The sequence below is a fragment of the Hyla sarda genome, chromosome 1 (genome assembly GCF_029499605.1).
Source record: "Hyla sarda isolate aHylSar1 chromosome 1, aHylSar1.hap1, whole genome shotgun sequence".
Lineage (NCBI taxonomy): Eukaryota > Metazoa > Chordata > Amphibia > Anura > Hylidae > Hyla > Hyla sarda.
The window spans coordinates 50,173,788-50,192,107 of NC_079189.1; the positions used below are offsets into that span (position 1 = coordinate 50,173,788).

The 18,320-nt window shown below is 44.8% G+C and overlaps 1 protein-coding gene across 2 annotated transcripts in view; it reads left to right on the forward strand.

Annotated features, from left to right (window-relative positions):
- Window positions 1-18,320, forward strand: part of HTT (huntingtin) — a 270,836-nt gene that overhangs the window by 197,669 nt on the left and 54,847 nt on the right. For both annotated transcript variants that reach the window (XM_056555022.1, XM_056555023.1), the window contains 7 exons: window positions 593-769; window positions 1,560-1,636; window positions 2,801-2,939; window positions 4,892-5,014; window positions 9,687-9,900; window positions 13,375-13,520; window positions 13,610-13,787. In XM_056555022.1, coding sequence (XP_056410997.1) covers window positions 593-769; window positions 1,560-1,636; window positions 2,801-2,939; window positions 4,892-5,014; window positions 9,687-9,900; window positions 13,375-13,520; window positions 13,610-13,787 — 1,054 coding nt within the window. The remainder of the gene's footprint in view (window positions 1-592; window positions 770-1,559; window positions 1,637-2,800; window positions 2,940-4,891; window positions 5,015-9,686; window positions 9,901-13,374; window positions 13,521-13,609; window positions 13,788-18,320) is intronic.

The following is an 18,320-nucleotide window of genomic DNA, read 5'->3' on the forward strand; positions in this document are numbered from 1 at the left end:
AATGTAATTCTTTGACAGCGGCGATCTAAAGGGTTAATAGCCGCTGGCGGCGATCGCCGCATGTCGGCTATTAACGCCGGCCCCCAGCTACAGGAATCATCTGGGGGCCGGCCGGTATGACGCGGGTTCGAGTCGGGAGCCCGCGTCATACCCCGGTAACGGCCATTGGACGAGTATAGACGTCCATGGTCGTTATCGGGTTAAGTGTTACTTTGCACATGTTGCGAAACACGTCAAAAGTTTGCATTGGTCTGGGTCTCAGTCCTGAGACCCCCTTTGATCATTAGATATAGCTGGGTGAAGCACGCAGCTGTGTGCTTCACTCCTTGGTTCTGCGCTCAGTCTGACTGGTTACAGGAGAAATGCTGCAGGTTTTCTATGCAGAAAATCTGAGGCATTTTCAGTTAACAGCAAAAGTGGGTGACATTTTGAAAATTTTAATTTACACACTGTGTAAAAAAAATAAAAATAAAATAAAACTTCATAGAATAAAAAAAAAAAAAAAATATATATATATATATATATATATATATATATATATATATGAAATCAATAACTGGAAACTCATAGTATCATCTTCTTTATTCCTTAGCCAGCTTCCCTGAAGAAAACTCTGCAGTGTTTAGAAGGCATTCACCTGAGCCAGTCTGGTGCAGTGTTATTGCTGTATATCGACAAGCTTCTGTGTACTCCGTTCCGTGTGCTGGCTCGCATGGTGGATACGCTGGCGTGTCGTCGGGTGGAAATGCTGCTGGCTGCTACTCTACAGGTAAAGGAAGGTATCGCCTGTTCATTGTTACATGCACATTTTCACATGTCCATTAACCTTGTTGGACCGCCAGGGTGTTAATAGTCTATTGGCAAGACATTACATAACTCTCCTACATTCTAACTTTACAGATATTAAGTTTTGTAGGGTATTTCAGCATCTTTGGCTATTTCTGATATTCCATACTATGGGGAGGTTCTGGATCTCAATGTGGAGATCCAAATTTTTATTAATGTTTCCTGTCAATATTTTGGGAAAAAAAGTATGCAAATGACTTCTCTTCTACAACACGTTGTTTGACATTTCGTGGTATTGACAAAGGTTTGGTTACTGCAGCTCTACCATAGTTATCATCCTTGTGCAATGCATACCAGAGAGCTATCGGTCATACTGATCATAGCCTAGCTGTGCAGTAAAAAAATAAAAAATGAATTCCAGAAGCGCCTAAACAAAATGCTCCAAAATACAGTCTTTGCATACAGTAAACCTCAGCACACCCATTAACTAAGCATCTCTGGTCACAGATATCCTGGGAATAGTTGGTAATGCGTGGTGTGTCAAAACGAGTTCTACTTATTTAGAAATTATATAGAAGTTGTGTTAGTATAGAATGAACTCTATTGCAGCATGTTTGTGTTAAAATAATTGCATCTGGAGTCCGGATACCTAGCCTTGTTAACCAACCAGAGGTGGGGTAGGATAGATATATTTAGTATATTTTGTATTTTATAGTATATATAGTATGTTTTGTATTTTGTAATATATATAGTCTGTTTTGTTTTTCTTACAGAATAGCATGTGTCAGTTACCTATAGAAGAGTTGGATAGGATGCAGGAGTATTTACAGAACAGTGGATTAGCACAAAGGTAATTGTGAAGAAATTTATGTATACTGGGTGGTTCACAACACAGGGCCCCTTACCCTGCTAAAGACACTGCTGATTGGCGGCCTGTGGCATGAGCTGGGATTCTGTATGATTGTTACCAGGGCCAATCTCTTCCAGGGTAGATTGAGTGATTTCCTCAATGCTTTAACCAATGAGCCCTTTCTCACAGACTTAGACAATAACAGTGTGACAGGAGCTTGTATTAAACTGTGGGCACTTTTCTTGTTGCAGAGAAAAACGCTTCTTATGTAGGAGGTAGGGTGGGTGGCTGGCTGGAAAAATGCTTAAAGGAGATCACCTTTGAAAATCTCCGTATCCCCTTATAGCTGATCGCAGAGGGTCCAGCCGCTGGGGCCCCCCCACGATCACTTGGACAGGACCCCGGTACTCAGTTAGAGGAGACGAAAAGACCAGAGTACAGCTCTAGGGCATCATCGACATGAATGAATGGAACGCGTTCCATCTACAGTTAGATGCGCTTCTCACTGAGAGCACCGGGGTCCCGGTGATCGCAGGGGGCCCCAGCTGTCTGACCTCTCGTGATGAGCTACTTATCCCCTATATCCTGTGGAAAGGGGATAGGTTAGTGTTTGCTGGAGTACTCCTTTAAAATATATTTCATTATTAGTGCATCTTACCTACATTATAAATAGTGACAGGAGAGAGTCCCCTCTTGTGCAAGCAGTGGCCCAAAATCTTTATATGTGACCGGTAGTGAATAAGGCCTATAATACCAGTAGTGCATGTGCCCCACATTTATTTATGTTAATAGAGTGTTTCTAATCAAGCCTTGGCTCCACACTACATTTACAGGACTGGAAGCCTACCGTTAAGGGCCAGCACCATACATGTATGACGTAGTGTACAATCTCAGTGATCTAATGTTGTTCGCCTATCAATGATCTTAAAACTGGAAAACCTAATTAGGGGTCTTCCTATCATGAATGCTTGATAGATGCAGATCCCACCACTACGACTCTGGCTGCTCTCCTTATAGTTTCAGTGGCTGCCCAACACTCTCTATTTAATTATGAAAAGAGCCGTCCAAGCAAGTCTGAATATTATAGTTTCATTGCAACTGATTTCTATTTACCATAATTAGCATTAACTACAGAATTTACTCTCTCATCTTTTGCTTTTTTAGGCACCAAAGACTTTATTCTCTGCTGGACAGATTTCGGTCAACTGTGGCACCAGAAACAGTCAGCCCATTACCTGTAGTGACCTCTCACCCGCTGGACGGGGAAAATCCACCACGGCTGGAGACGTTGGAACCTGATGAGGTGGGCTTATCACTTGGGGACATCAGGTTTACAGACTACAAATGAGAAACTTCAAACATACCATGCACAGACTTAATTAAAATATCAAAGGCTTGGAATACAACCAGCATGTGTTGTTCTGATGCTGCCAACAAATGGACTCATTGTTAAAACATTGTTAAAGAATAAAATTAATATTTGTGTGTGTGTGTGTGTGATATATATATATGTGTGTGTGTGTGTGTGTGTGTGTATGTGTATATAATATATATTCTGGATTAAGTTTAGTTCAGAGGAACATAAAATGAGTAAAGAACCTTTAAGACAATAGTTCTAAATGTGCTGCTATAAATTTTCTGTGGAGGTTTCTACTTGGTTTTATATGTTTGGTTCCACATATTAATAAGCAGTTCTGTGTTGTTGCAAACAATTGGCAGATCGTAAGACTTTCTGCATTGCCGTATGTCAGATTATTGAAATTTTACTATTGGTTTTGAACATCTTTTTTTTACTTTTAGTAATTCTGATGAAATTATATATACCGTATATACTCGAGTATAAGCCGAGTTTTTCAGCACGATTTTTCGTGCTGAAAACACCCCCCTCGGCTTATACTCGAGTGAACTCCCCCACCCGCAGTGGTCTTCAACCTGCGGACCTCCAGAGGTTTCAAAACTACAACTCCCAGCAAGCCCGGGCAGCCATCGGCTGTCCGGGCTTGCTGGGAGTTGTAGTTTTGAAACCTCCGGAGGTCCGCAGGTTGAAGACCACTGCGGCCTTCAACATCATCCAGCCCCCTCTCACCCCCTTTAGTTCTGAGTACTCACCTCCGCTCGGCGCTGGTCCGGTCCTGCAGGACTGTCCGGTGAGGAGGTGGTCCGGTGGGATAGTGGTTCCGGGCTGCTATCTTCACCGGGGAGGCCTCTTCTAAGCGCTTCGGGCCCGGCCTCAGAATAGTCACGTTGCCGTGACAACCACGCAGAGGTGCGTCATTTGCGTCATTGTCAAGGCAACGCATCTATTCCGGGCCGGAAGCGCGGAGAAGAGGCGCCCCCGGTGAAGATAGCAGCCCGGAACCAGTATCCCACCGGACCACCTCCTCACCGGACAGCCCTGCAGGACCGGACCAGCGCCGAGCGGAGGTGAGTACTCAGAACTAAAGGGGGTGAGAGGGGGCTGGATGATGTTGAAGGCCGCAGTGGTCTTCAACCTGCGGACCTCCGGAGGTTTCAAAACTACAACTCCCAGCAAGCCCGGACAGCCGATGGCTGCCCGGGCTTGCTGGGAGTTGTAGTTTTGAAACCTCCGGAGGTCCGCAGGTTGAAGACCACTGAGGGCGAATGATGAGAAGAGGATGATGAAGGGGGGGTGTGGGGATGATGAAGGGGGGGTGTGGGGATGATGAAGGGGGGGTGTGGGGATGATGAAGGGGGGTGGGGATGATGAAGGGGGGGGGATGATGAAGGGGGGATGTGTGGGATAAGGGGATGATGAAGGGGGGATGTGCGGGATGATAAGGGGATGATGAAGGGGGGATGTGCGGGATGATAAGGGGATGATGAAGGGGGGATGTGTGGGATGATGACAAGGGGATGATGAAGGGGGGATGTGTGGGATGATGACAAGGGGATGATGAAGGGGGATGTGTGGGATGATAAGGGGATGATGAAGGGGGGATGTGTGGGATGATAAGGGGATGATGAAGGGGGGATGTGTGGGATGATAAGGGGATGATGAAGGGGGGATGTGTGGGATGATGACAAGGGGATGATGATGAGGATGTTAATGACGGGTCTGGATGATGACAGGGGGGGATGAGGTATTTCCCACCCTAGGCTTATACTCGAGTCAATAACTTTTCCTGGGATTTTGGGTTGAAATTAGGGGTCTCGGCTTATACTCGGGTCGGCTTATACTCGAGTATATACGGTATATCTTTTTTTTTATTTTATTTTTTTAACCTCTCATGACAGGCTTGGTATGTGTCCCTGGTACGATCGCAGTGTTATACACACTCTGATTCTGCACTGCTGGAAGGAGCAGAATTGGTGAATAGAATCCCTCCATCTGAGCGTCTCTCCCTCATGGCCAGCAAGGTATGACCTACATGTTTCATTATGTAAAGGGGTTATCCCAAGGCAAAAAGGTATCCCCTATCTTACATGTGAGGATCCAACTGCTCTGATCAACATCGATCGTGAGAATGGTGATCATGTATCACTTGAGTGAGTGGAGCGACAGTGTGTATGCTTGCTTACTGGTCCAAGCATACACGCTGCCACTCAGATCACTCAAGGAACCTCTGTTCTCGCAATCAATGGGGATCCTAGTGGTCGTGCCACCATCAATTAGTTGTGCCCTATCCAGCAGAGAAGGAATATCTTTTAAGCTAGGAATAACCCCTAAAAGGACTACTACGCTAACTTAAAGAAATGTACACCTTTTAAAACCCAGTTTAAAGGGACTTGGGGGGAAATTTATCAAAACTTGTACTGAGGAAAAGTGGTGCAGTTGCAATGGGGACACAGAACCCGTGGGTATATGCTGCTGAAACTAGGCAAAAAAAGTTGCCACCTCCCGGCTGGATATACCCACCCACAGGCTCTGAGCTAACCAGTTTAAGCTTAGGAGGAGACAGACACAGGTCTGGAGTTCTTAAGACCTGGTCTTTTCGCTTTTATTTTTTTCTAGCTAGGTACGTTTAGTTAGTTATTTTTTTTTCCTTTTGTTGTTGTTTCCAGGTTGGGCGACAGGTGCATGGCGCTGCCTGTTCTCCCACATGCGACAAAGGGGCACGGTTCATAGAGTATGGACCCTTAACCCCTTCTCGCCAACAGCCAGTGCCGGGTCCCCCTATTGCTCCTGCTTGTCTCGCAATGGCAGCTTGGCATGATGCAGCATGGCGTTAAACTTGTTGAAGACACTGAAAGGTAAGTATGCTCTCTTCTGTAGTAAGTATCTGGTGCAGGCTTACCAGGGGTCAGGGCTCGGCCTATCCTGTGAACACGCACACTACAGGTGTCATAGGATTTATCTCCTCCTCCCTTTCTCCCCTATAACGGCTCAGCGCGTGCTCCTGAGGTCTGCTCATCCTATAGTCTTATTGCCTGCCCCTTCATCCTCCTGCATTGATGTTGTCTCCTCCTCCTCGCTGCTCCTGGCTTCTGCAAGCTGCTCTTCTTCTCTTCAGGACACAGGAACCTGGGTGAGCTAGTTCCTTTTTTTCTTTTAGGCCTTCGTTCTCACGAGCACCCCAGGGTCTTGTCCTCTAACTCTTCCCCCAACTCCTTAGTTCCGGTTGTGTCTTCCCCATGCTTCTCCCTCTCTTAAGCTTTCTGTCATCATCCCCTCTCTCTTGTGGCTGTTCCCCGAAGGCCTGTTCCTGATCCCCAGCTTGCCATTCCAGGTCTGCCACACCTCGCTCCAAGGTATTGAGAGTCTGATCCGCCGGACAGTCTTGTGGCAGCTGTCAGAGACACCTTTAACTTGCAGGACCCTGGAAATTCGGACTCAGTACCAGAAGTTTCCTTCCACCAAGCTCTTCGATCTCCCAAGATCTTGGGTCCCCACACTGAATTCGAAGAACTGCTGGAAGCGGCATGGAAGCACCCAGAGAAATGCTTCCAAGGGGCCACAAAGCTTCAAGCTATGTTTCCCTTCTCACAAGACCTAGTCTCGAAATGGACTGCCACCATTCAGCCAATTCTTGACCTTGAGCTGCTCAACCGGCGCCTGCGGCATTTCCGCATGTAGTTCCTATGCTCAGTGGTTGCGTCCATGGACCTGGGCAAGTTCCTGTCCTCGGTGGTCATTCAGGGCACCTACCTGCACATCCCCATCTTCCAAGCTCATCAGTGGTTCCTCCGTTTTGCCGTCCCTGCAGGCAAGTTTCAGTTTGCGGCTCTGCCCTTTTGTCTGGCCATGGTCCCCAGAGTTTTTACCAAGATCATGGCTGCGGTGGGTGATCGCTATTCTCCACTCCCTTTCCAGGACGACCTGCTGGTCAAAGAACCCTCTCTGGAACAAAATCAGTAGAGTCTCTGCATCACCCTTCAGACTTTGACAAGTTTGGGCTGGTTGGTCAATTGAGAGAAATCCAATCTCTCCCCCTCTCAGTCCCTGATTTTCCTGGGGCTTCGCTTCAACACGGCAGAAGCCCGAATTCGGCTTCCGCCGTACGCGAGACATGCCCTGAGTGCAAGGATTCGTCACCTGCATCGCCTGAGGCCCGTCCCCATTCGATCCTGCACGAAAGTGCTGGGCAGGATGGTGGTGGCCATGGAAGTGGTTCCCTTCACCCAGTTTCACTGTCACACTCTCTAGTTGGCCATTCTGTCTCTATGGGGCAAGTCTCATTTGTCCCTCCATCTCTGGATCAGTCTACCCCTTGGGGAGCACCAGTCACTCCTTTGGTGGCCCCGGTCCCCACTTCTCCGATCATTTTCGCCGCAGGTCTTGACGACTGATGAGAGCCTCCCCAGCTGGGGAGGGATGCTCAGGGCCAGTGGTCCCCTCGGGAGGCCCAAGGCTACATCAACGTCTTGGAACTTCGAGCGATTTTCCGGTGTCTCCTATACTGGGAGTCTCTCCTCCCAGGGTTTTTTCTGTCCAGGTCCAGACGGACAACGCCACGGTGGTGGCGTACATCAATCACCAGGGAGACACCCATAGCACCTTGGGCAATGGCAGAAGCAGACAGAATTCTGCTCTGGGTGGAGCGCCATGTCCTCTCCATCTCGGTGGTTCACATTCCAGGAGTGGACAATTAGAAGACGGACTTTCTGAGCCGCACCACGTCTGACTCTGGGAAATGGTCTCTCCACCCAGAGTTTTTTGTGGAGATCTGTAACCGCTGGGGGATCCCGGACGTGGACCTGTTTGCGACCCGCCAGAATTGGCATGTTCCTTGCTTTGACGCCAGGTCCTGAGATCCCCTGGCTCTGGCCTTGGGCGCGCTGGTGATCCCTTGGACCACCTTCTACCTTCCCTATCTCCTCTCTCCTATTCCCCTCCTGCCCAAGGTCGTGCGAAAGATCAAGGCGGTGGACATCTCTGCGATCATAGTGGTGCCAGATTGGCCCAGATGTACGTGGTACGCCGACGTCGTCGGCCTCATCGCGGACGTTCCCATGCGCCTGTTGGAGTACCCCGATCTGCTCTCGTAGGGTTCCCTCTGCTACCCCAATTCACTTCTGCTGCATTTGACGGCGTGGCAGTTGAGAACACAGTGTTAAGTGCTAGGGGGGTTCTTGGGCCGGGTCATTTGCAGTATGCTTCTGGCGGGCCTGTTTTCGTTGGTGTGAGGCCTGGTCCCTGTTTCCCACCACCTTTTACCTGCCAAACCTTCTGTCCTTCTTGCCCACGAGGCAAGTACAGGTCTCCCACTCTACCCTGGCACCTGAAGTTGGTGCTCGACGCCTTGCAGGGCACTCCGGTTGAGCCTCTCCTTGAGGTCTCTCTTAGTTTTTTTTTTCTGAAAGGTAGCCTTTCGCATTGCGTTGCGATTACTTCCATTAGGTGGGTAATAGAATGGCTGCTCTCTTTTGCTGTACTCCTTTCCTGGTTCTTCATCCGGACAAGGTAGTCTTTCATCCCATGCCTTCTTTCCTGCCAAAAGTGGTCTCCTTTTTCCACCTGAAAGATGATATTGTTCTCCCCCCAGTTTGTCCCACCCCTTCCTATCCTCGGGAGCGATCTCTGCATAAATTGGACGTGGTCAGGGCTGTTTCGGCCTACCTGTCCGTCACCTCTTTGTTCCAGCTTTGTGACTCGCTGTTAGTCCTCACACAGAACGGGCTTCCGGGCATCTAAGGTGCCCATCTCCCAGTTGATACACTGGTCCATTTGAGAGGCTTATCACTGCAAGGGGAAGGTCCCACCCTTTTGGGTTACAGCTCATTCCACCGGTACCTTGGGGCCTCCTGGGAGGTCCACAACAGGGCTTCGGCTGTACAGGTGTGCAAGGCGGCTACTTGGTTGTCCGTGCACACTTTCCCCAAGTTTTACCAGGTGCACACTTTCGTGCCGGCTGATGCAGGGTTTGGTCGCAAGGTTTTGCAGGCGGCGGTGGCTCTGCCTTCAGTCTGACTATTTTCTGTTGGAGTTTGTTTTCCCACCCCGGATACTGCTTTAGGACATCCCATGGTTCTTGTGTCCCCCAATGTACCAGAAATGTATATTTTTTTATACTTACTGTAAAATCTTTTTCTCGGAGCCTCCATTGGGGGACACAGTGCCCACCTGTTGGTTGTTAGTCAGTTGGCTGGTGGGTCGGTCGTCTGTCAGTGGGGCTGTTCAGAGTGTTTTTGTCTAGAGCACTTTCTCAGACAACCTTTTTTGTTCTCTATCGGTTCTCTCTTACTGCTTTGGGACTAAACTGGTTAGCTCAGAGCCAGTGGGAAGGTATGACTCCTAGAGGCAGCAGCATACACCCACAGTTCCTGTCCACCCCCAATGGCGGATCTGAGAAAAAGATATGACAGTTAAAAAAATAAAAATAAATTGACTGTTTTTTTTTTTTTTTTTTAGAGGCCTTTGTTTCTTTAATTTAAAAAAAATCAGGTTGCTATGGGCAACTGCACCGCCTTTCCTCTGCACAGGTTTTGATAAATCTCCCCTTTAGTGTGTGAATATGTGGGAATTTTTTTAATGCAAATGTTATTGTTAATTAAACTATATTTTCGTCTATCATGGCTTTATTGGGTTTCTGGTATTTTTGATAACATCTAAACAGTGTAAAATTAACGTTGTCTTTTCATTCCCTTGTAGGAGTTTAACTTAAGCCTGCTTGCCTCTTGTTTGTCCTTGGGAGTGAACCAAATAATAGGGGATCAGAATAGCACTTTTTTTGAAATCACAAGGTCCGTTCTCCTGGATCTCATCTCACAGACTGTTCAGCAGCTTCCGGACACTCATCAGCTCTTTCAGCCTCTACAGCCCTTGGATGGAAGCTCCTATTGGGAAAAGCTTAGCCTCATGTTAGGTAATACCATGTTGCCACATCTCACATCTAGTATAATAGGATTAGAGATGTAAGGCAGTTACAGTAAAAGTAGGTACTGTTCATATTTGTTTGTGTTATGTTTGGCATATGTGCCTGAAAAGATCCTGGTGTAGGGCTGCAACGATTAATTAATATTATCAATAAAAGTCTTTAACGTGATTCATTGTTGACGAATCCCGACATTGATTGATTGAGCTCCGGTTCGTTGTTAAGCAAAAAGAGTTACAAATGTCAGAAACTGGTGTTATGACATTTGTAACTAATTTTTTGTGTCAGCGCTGCACTTCTGCGGGCAGCGCTGCGCTCTGCCAGCTCCCAGAACGGGAATATGAAGTAACAGTGCTGTGATGTCATATATTCCCCGCCTGGAGCTTTGATTAGTCAGCACCGATTGACCAATCAGACCTCCTAGCGGGGAATATGAAATCACTGCACAGTAACTTCATAAATCCTGCTAGTGGCCTCAGTACAAGGTATGGAGGTGCAGGCACCATCAGTTAGGGTATAATGCAATTTAATAGAAGGTCCTTTTCCTTAGTTTGCTGGTCATATATAACTGATGTACAGGGCTCCATGCTCGGAGTGGGTTAGGGTGGGGGAGGTGTACTGCCCTCCCACTATTCACCGGCATTACAAGACAGCATGAATATAACTTCACAAACCACGGGTAAAGTAGGGGAAAAAAACCTGCTCTTAGATTGCATTATGCCCTGCATCTCCCTACCACGTACGCAAGTGACAGTTTTGCTTTAAATGCTAAGTCAATGTTTCTCAATCAGGGTGCTTCCAGCTGTTGCAAAACTCCCAGCATGCCCAGACTGATGCTAAATTACATCAGCATGAATACTTATGTCCATGTAAAATTTTAGTTATTCATTTTTATTAAAGCTCTTAATATTGCATTTTCATTATGGGGCATTAAGTGTAGAATGATGAGGAACATTTGTAAATGTAAAAATGCTGAAGGGGTCTGAAAACTTTCCGAATGCATTGTATTTACAGTGTGAGAGACTTCTGATGACTGTTAAGTCCTTTTGTGTGTAAGCTCCAGAGAGTAGCGCACCTGCTGGGACTGATTGAGATGTCTGCCAGGTCCTTTGCCATTCCACAACATTTACTGTGACATTTGTAAAGCATTTGGGAGGGCTGGCTTGTTTGCCTACCTTTACCCGCTGAGATTCATCTTTCACAAAAGGAAGAATAATAATTCATTGTTGTGCCTTGCAATGTCTTATGTGGATAAACCGCACATAAAATAGGTCACATGCATAGTCTGCTGTAGATGTTACATGTGTGAATGTGTATCAGACTGTATATGTGTGAATATAACTGATAAAAAATATGGTGAAAAGCCTGAACCTAGCACTGTATATTTTTCCAGGGCATTCATGACACATTTATTTTGGCAAAGAGGAGCTGGTGAAGACTTGATAGGTTTCTCTTTGCTAGACCATTATATATATATATATATATATATATATATGTCCTATAGACTCCTGCATATACTTACAGACCTTTGCAAATGTTCCAGAATTCTGTCTCATGTGTATATAGAGTAAAGCCAACCGGCACCAAAAAGCCAGAACAAAAAATAGATCAAGTCCAGGATCCCGTATTATGTGGGGAACCAGGTGTGCAAAAACGTGGAGGTGCTAACGAATAGACAATAGTTCTTAGTTTGCAGGTAAAAAAAGAAAAACGTTGCACTCACCACAAACACTAGGATGTCTCTTCATATCAGGATTTATTCATTTTGCAGAATGTCGTACAGACAATGCCGAGGAGGGAAGGGAGGGGAGCGGGCTGATGCCCGCTCCCCTCCCTTCCCTCCTCTGCATTGTCTGTTCAACATTCTGCGAAATGAATAAATCCTGATTTGAAAAGACATCCTAGTGTTTGTGGTGAGTGCAAAGTTTTTTCTTTTTTAACAGAATTCTGTCGCCGTTGGCGCAAAAAAAAAAAAAATAAATAAAAAAAAACCTGTCCTACATGCCTTGGAACGCCTTTTTCCAGCCAAGTGGCTTACTAGAAAGCATGAATAGCTTATGCCAAACTTTGTGCACCAGAGGTAAGGCTGTATAAAGTTAGACTGGGTCCACACTACGTTTTGTCCCATACGGGAGCGCATACGGCAGGGGCGAGCTAAAAGCTCGCTCTCCCGTATGTGACCGTATGCGCTCCCGTATGCCATTCACTTCAATGAGCCGACCGGAGTGAAACGTTCGGTCCGGTCGGCTCATTTTTGCGCCGTATGCGCTTTTACAACCGGACCTAAAACCGTGGTTGACCACAGTTTTAGGTACGGTTGTAAAAGCGCATACGGCGCAAAAATGAGCCGACCGGATCGAACGTTTCACTCCGGTCGGCTCATTGAAGTGAATGGCATACGGGAGCGCATACGGTCACATACGGGAGAGCGAGCTTTTAGCTCCCCCCTGCCGTATGCGCTCCCGTATGGGAAAAAACGTAGTGTGAACCCAGCCTTAGACAACAGTGTCTCAGGAAGGCTGATAAATTTGGCATATCGGAAGAATGTCTAGTTTAAGTTTGAGCCAACTATTGTAGGCTTAATTCAAATCAAAATTATGCACCAGAATTTTGGTGCATTTAGGACACACCCTTTTTATACAGAAGCCACGTTGGCGTCCCATCAAATAACAATATTTACATAGCGGCAACAGATGCTGCAGCACTTTACAATTTTGAGGGTACAAATAAGATCAAGTATTCTATATTACACACTAAGGTGGAGATTTATCAAAACCCATAGCAACCAATCAGATCGCTTCTTTCATTTTGCAGAGGTCTTTTAAAAATTAAAGAAGCGATCTGATTGGTTGCTATGGGCAACTCTTCCTCCGGACAGGTTTTGATAAACCTCCCCCTAAATATTCAAACAGGAGGAGTGAGGGTGAGGGACCTGCTTGGCGAGAGCTGACATACTGAGTAGTGGGGTTGAGACAACAGGCAGAAAGTGCCAACTTATAGCAGAGCGTATTGCAGTGTGCAGTGGGGACATTCAGTTTAATGCCCCTACTTAGTCAGCTAGTGGCTACGTTCAGGCCATTTCCTGCATGTATATGTGTATTTGTTTGTACTCAAAAGCACAGCAGATTGTCAGCCGGTTACATTGAAACAGCGAGGTCTAGGAAAGTGCTGTAAAACTTGTTGGCATAGGTTCTTCCAGAGGACACATGGTTGGCCGGTTATAGCAAGTAGCCAAGTATGGGGCCAAGTATGGGGCTGCCGGGAAAAGCCTAGCAGAGCTGTCAAAAGATGAAGCACTTCCTTATTGCTATGGAAGATTTCTTCTAATAGTTGTTGGGGGGCTGGACATTGGTGAGGTAGATTATGAATATGTTGCCAGTACCATGAACAGTTAAAAAATATTTTTTTTTTTTAAATAAACTTTACTGTGCAGATAACACACCGATTTTGTTCGTTTGGATGCAGGTGATGCAGACGTCTACTACTCTCTTGTCACCCTCTGTCGAGCGCTGGTGCAGTATTTGCTGTCTCTACCAAAAATACCTCCATCCTTTCATATAAGCCAAGAGAAAGAAGCGGACATAGTGAAGTTCATGGTCTTGTCAGTGGAGGTAACAAATTATACAGCCTTTTCCCTTTTCCAGCCTTTTGTTTACCTCTATGTTATGTTAGCAGTGTGTGACTTAACTTTTCTCTGCAGGCGGTGTCCTGGCATTTTGTACATGGACAGATCCCGCTGAGCGTGGATCTCCAGGCTGTTCTGGATTGCTGCTGTCTCACCCTCCAGCAGCCTGTCCTGTGGACTCTGCTGGCCTCTGCTGAATACCTGACACACGCCTGTTCACTCATCTGCAGCACACGCTTCATCATAGAGGCCGGTAAGGAAACACCATGCTCCACCTTAAGCTTTTGCACCTTCTCTTCTCAAGTTCTCTGCTAGTTTATTATATATATATATATATATATATATATATATATATATGTATATAATGTACAAACAAGAAAGTTGCAACAGCACTCTAGGTCAAAAAATGGAGGCTCTCAGCGCACTTTTTGATCAAAATGTGTCCCCCCATCCACCACGCGGAGGTGGCCTCGTATCGGATGGGACCCTAACATGATAACTCACCTCTGCTGTGCATATAGCCTCTGACTGTGTGACATGTTGGATCAGTCATTGACTAAACCACCTCCAGTCTGAGATAAAATATCCCCTTAATGACAATTTTAATTTTTGCACTTTAGTTTTATCCTAACACTTTCAATTTTGCACCTACAGACCCATATAAGGGCTTGTTTTTTGCATCACCAATTGTACTTTGTAATGGCATCACTTATTTTATAACATAATCTGCAGCGTAACAAAAAATTATTTGTGGGGTGAAATAAAAAGATCGCAATTTTGTAACTTTTTAGGGCTTCCGATTCTGTGCACTTTTTGTTAAAAATGACACCTTATCTTTATTCTGTAGGTACATAGGGTTACAAGGATACCCAATTTAGTTTGGTTTTATTGAATTTTTCTACTTAAAAAAAATTATAACTACATGCACCAAAATTAGAATGTTTCAAATTGTCATCTTCTGACTCCTATCACTTTGGTTATTTTTCCGCATACCGGGGTATATGAGGGCTAATATTTTGCGCCGTGGTCTGTAGTTTTTATTGGTATCATTTTTGTTTTGATGGGACTTTGATCGCTTTTTATAAATTTTTTTTAATGGTATATGAAGTGACCAAAAATGCACAATTTGGCTTTTTTTTTTCTTAGTGGGGGAGGGATCATTTGGGGGTTGGGTTTATTCCACGCATTGCACTTTTCGGTGAAATTGACACACCATCTTTATTCTGCAGGTCTGTACGATTACAGCGATATCCAATTTATATAGGTTTTGTTTTAATTTACTACCTAAAAATGTTATCTTTTTGTTTAAAAAAAACAATAATAAAAAAAATGTATGTTTAAATTGTCCTCTTCTGTCCCCTAAAACTTTATCATTTTTCTTTATACGGGGCCATATGAGTGTTTATTGTTTGTGCCATGATCTGTAGTTTTTCAGTAAAATTTTTGTTTTGATGGGACTCCCTTTTTATCATTTTTTTTCTTGTATATGACGTGACCAAAAATTAGCAATCCTGGTATTTCTTTTTACATTTACGATTTGACTGTGCAGTTTCATTTGTTATATTTAACAGTTCAGACATTTACACATGTGGTGACACCACATACGTTTGTTTATTTTTGTTAACATTATTTTATTTAAAAAAGGGGGTGATTTAAACTTTTATTTTATTTTATTTTTTTAATTTTAAATTTTTTTATAGTCCCCATAGAGCAATGAAAAAGTGTGTCTCCAGTGGTTGCACTACTACAACTCCCAGCAGGAGATTCACTGTTAGAAGAAAAAAAACTGCTATGGGGAATATAACTTGCAATCTTGTCATTGCAGATACTGATCAATTCTCTACCATAGCACAACATTGATGAGTGTTATCGGTGCTCCATTACTACAGGCTGCTGAGGCTGCCTGCATTATTGGAGCGCCAATTGGATGAGCCAGAGGCAGGGAGGCACCCCCCGCCCCTTCCTCTCAGCTGATCGGGACCCTGCAGGTTTTGCCACGGATGTCCTGATCAGCTCCACCGATCTACCAGCATGTGTGTTCGGCATTTTACACGTCGTGATCAACTTTGATTGCGGTGTCTAAAGGGTTAGTGCCGGCCATCATCTGGATCAGTGATGTTCGGCATTAGCCAGTATGAAGCGAGCTCAGCTCCTGAGCTCACTTCATAGACCCGCCGCACGGCTGCGCTGTATATAGGCAACAGCTAGTCATGGTGGGCTTAAGTCGTCTTCTCCCAGTGCTAGGCTCGTGCCGGAGGGGCCAGACCGTGCTTCACAGAAGCTGAGCCTACAGCCGCCGCCTGGACTGGAGCCAGGATAGTCCGCTCCCGTGTTTCCCCAGCATGTCTGCTCCCGTGCTGGGCGGCTCGGCCCCTGCGTCAGGAGTCTCACTGTTTCTCCTCAAAGTAGTCCCTACATAATGGCAAAATTTTGATAAGGGCTAAATCGTTATATTGCAGTCCGCAATTATTGATTACAAAAAATTTTCCCCTTAAAAGAAAAAATTTGGTTGTAAAAAATGTACAATCATCGAGTGAAAGGGGTTTTCCATGATTTTCTGCATTGATGTCCTATAGACTTTAGATCCTTCGTGTATTGGCTCTTGACACCACCAGCAGTCAGCTGATTGAAGTGGCTGCATGTTATTGGACAAGCCCTGCAGCCTTTTTATTCTTTACATTGGCCTATATAGCAGAATGCCATAGACTTAGTATCAGCTGTGCAGTGAATTGTAGCTTTTTCCTATTCAAGTGTACATGCCGACACTTCAGTACCATGCAGAGCTGTCAGAATCTGCAATTGCGGTTTTCAAATACATTGGCTCAGATTAACAATATACCTGTCACCTGTAACTGGCTTTATCAATCTACCTATAATGGAAGCTGAGCTGTGATTGTTATGGGCAAAAATCTGTACTTTTTGGCTACATGCAGATTGATAAATCTGGGCCAGAGATTTTTTTTTTTTCTTTCCAATTTGTGAACTGCACCAAAATCTACAGCGGACCCTAGTGCATGCATATGTCTGGACCTAGGATACTGCTAGTTTGGGTGATCATATCTGTACTTGTGCCTGGATATGCAGCTGTAATATGGGTGCTGAACTGGCACACTAATTAGGATCTTGTGAAATTTGCCTTTTTTTTCAGTCTATTTTTGTATATGGACTTGGATGAAGAATTGCTTGTCTGCCACATTGAGAGTGTACAGGCAAACTTGACTTCAGTGAGAAATCTAGGGTATTAAAAGATGTAATGTAGCAATGCAAGACATTTAGAGACTGGAGATTTCTTATGTTTTATATTGTGTAGAGTAAAGGAGGACTTTGCAACATTAGGTTGCCATTAAAATGGTCATAACCTTGTAGGTAACACATCAGAGTGACTTGTATCCTCTGATGTCCCCTCCTTTAGGAACTGACATCTTGGCAAGCTTGAAGGAAAGATTGCATTTAAAGGGACACACCCACCTGTAGGTTAAGAAAATCTTCCTGCAGAATAGGACCTGCAAACCTGATTTGCTTTAGAGACAAGATTTTGGTGCTCAAGGGTAATGGAAATCTCGGTCAGTTAAATTAAATATGGGTAATAATTATGTTCCTCTGTACTTAAATAATAGGACCATCTGACATAAATATGTTAACATATATAATATAAATGTATTAATAATATAATGAATACTGATTGGGTGATGTAGTTAGAGATGAGCGAAGCTACAGTGATTCAATTCGTCACGAACTTCTCAGCTCAACAGTTGCTGACTTTAGCCTGCATAAATTAGTTCAGCTTTCAGGTGCTCCGGTGACTCTCTACTAGGACTGTATACACCTTTTCCAGCCCACCGGAGAACCTGAAAGCTGAACTAATTTATGCAGGCTAAAGTCAGCAACCGCCGAGCCGAGAAGTTTGTGACAAATCGAATCACTGTAACTTCGCTTATCTCTAGATCTAGTCACTGGGCCCTTGTGACTCACCTCCAGTGTATATAAGTAATAAAATAGATCATAAAACAATACTTAAGATGCATAAAAAGACAGATATATTAATGCTGCTTGAAACAGATATAGCTTGAACTGAGGCAGGCTGGGACCTGTAGTCCTCCCACATCAGTTATTTAGTGAAGGTCTTGCCCCAAATAGCTTAAATCTTTAGTAACAGTTTATAGGGCATGCTGGGACCAGTAGTTAAAGGGGTATTCCAGGATTTTTTTTATTTGACTATGCTACAGGGGCTGTAAAGTTAGTGTAGTTCATAATATAGTGTCTGTACCTGTGTGTGACGGTTTTCTCACAATTCTTCTGTAATTTACACACCAATATTTATTTTTAACTGCATACAAAATGACTGTTGTCTCGGATTTTTCCCAAGTTGAAATGCGGCCGAGACCTGACTCACTAGTCAGCTGATGACAGGGAGCCTGTCTGTTTCAATGGGTGGAGGGATCACTTGGTGGGAGAGAGATCAATCTCCAACAGCTGTAGGCACCCTAATTGAAAACCTCACTGATTTGAATGGATGCAGCTCATTTATGTTTCAATGGGTGGGGTGGCTGATGTGTGGGAGGGAAGAAAATGGAATTGTGGGATTTGTAGTAAAAAAAAAAGTCAAACAGGAAATACCAGTTCACAAACAGCTAGCCACAGTGTTCTGGTAATCTCACAACATAGCCATTTAGCCCCAAGACAAGTGCAGATCCTTCCTAAGCATGTCCATTACTGCCTGCCAGGTATGTACTAAAATCACCTTATGGTGGATAACCCCTTTAACGTTTCAAAGTTAGTATCTTAT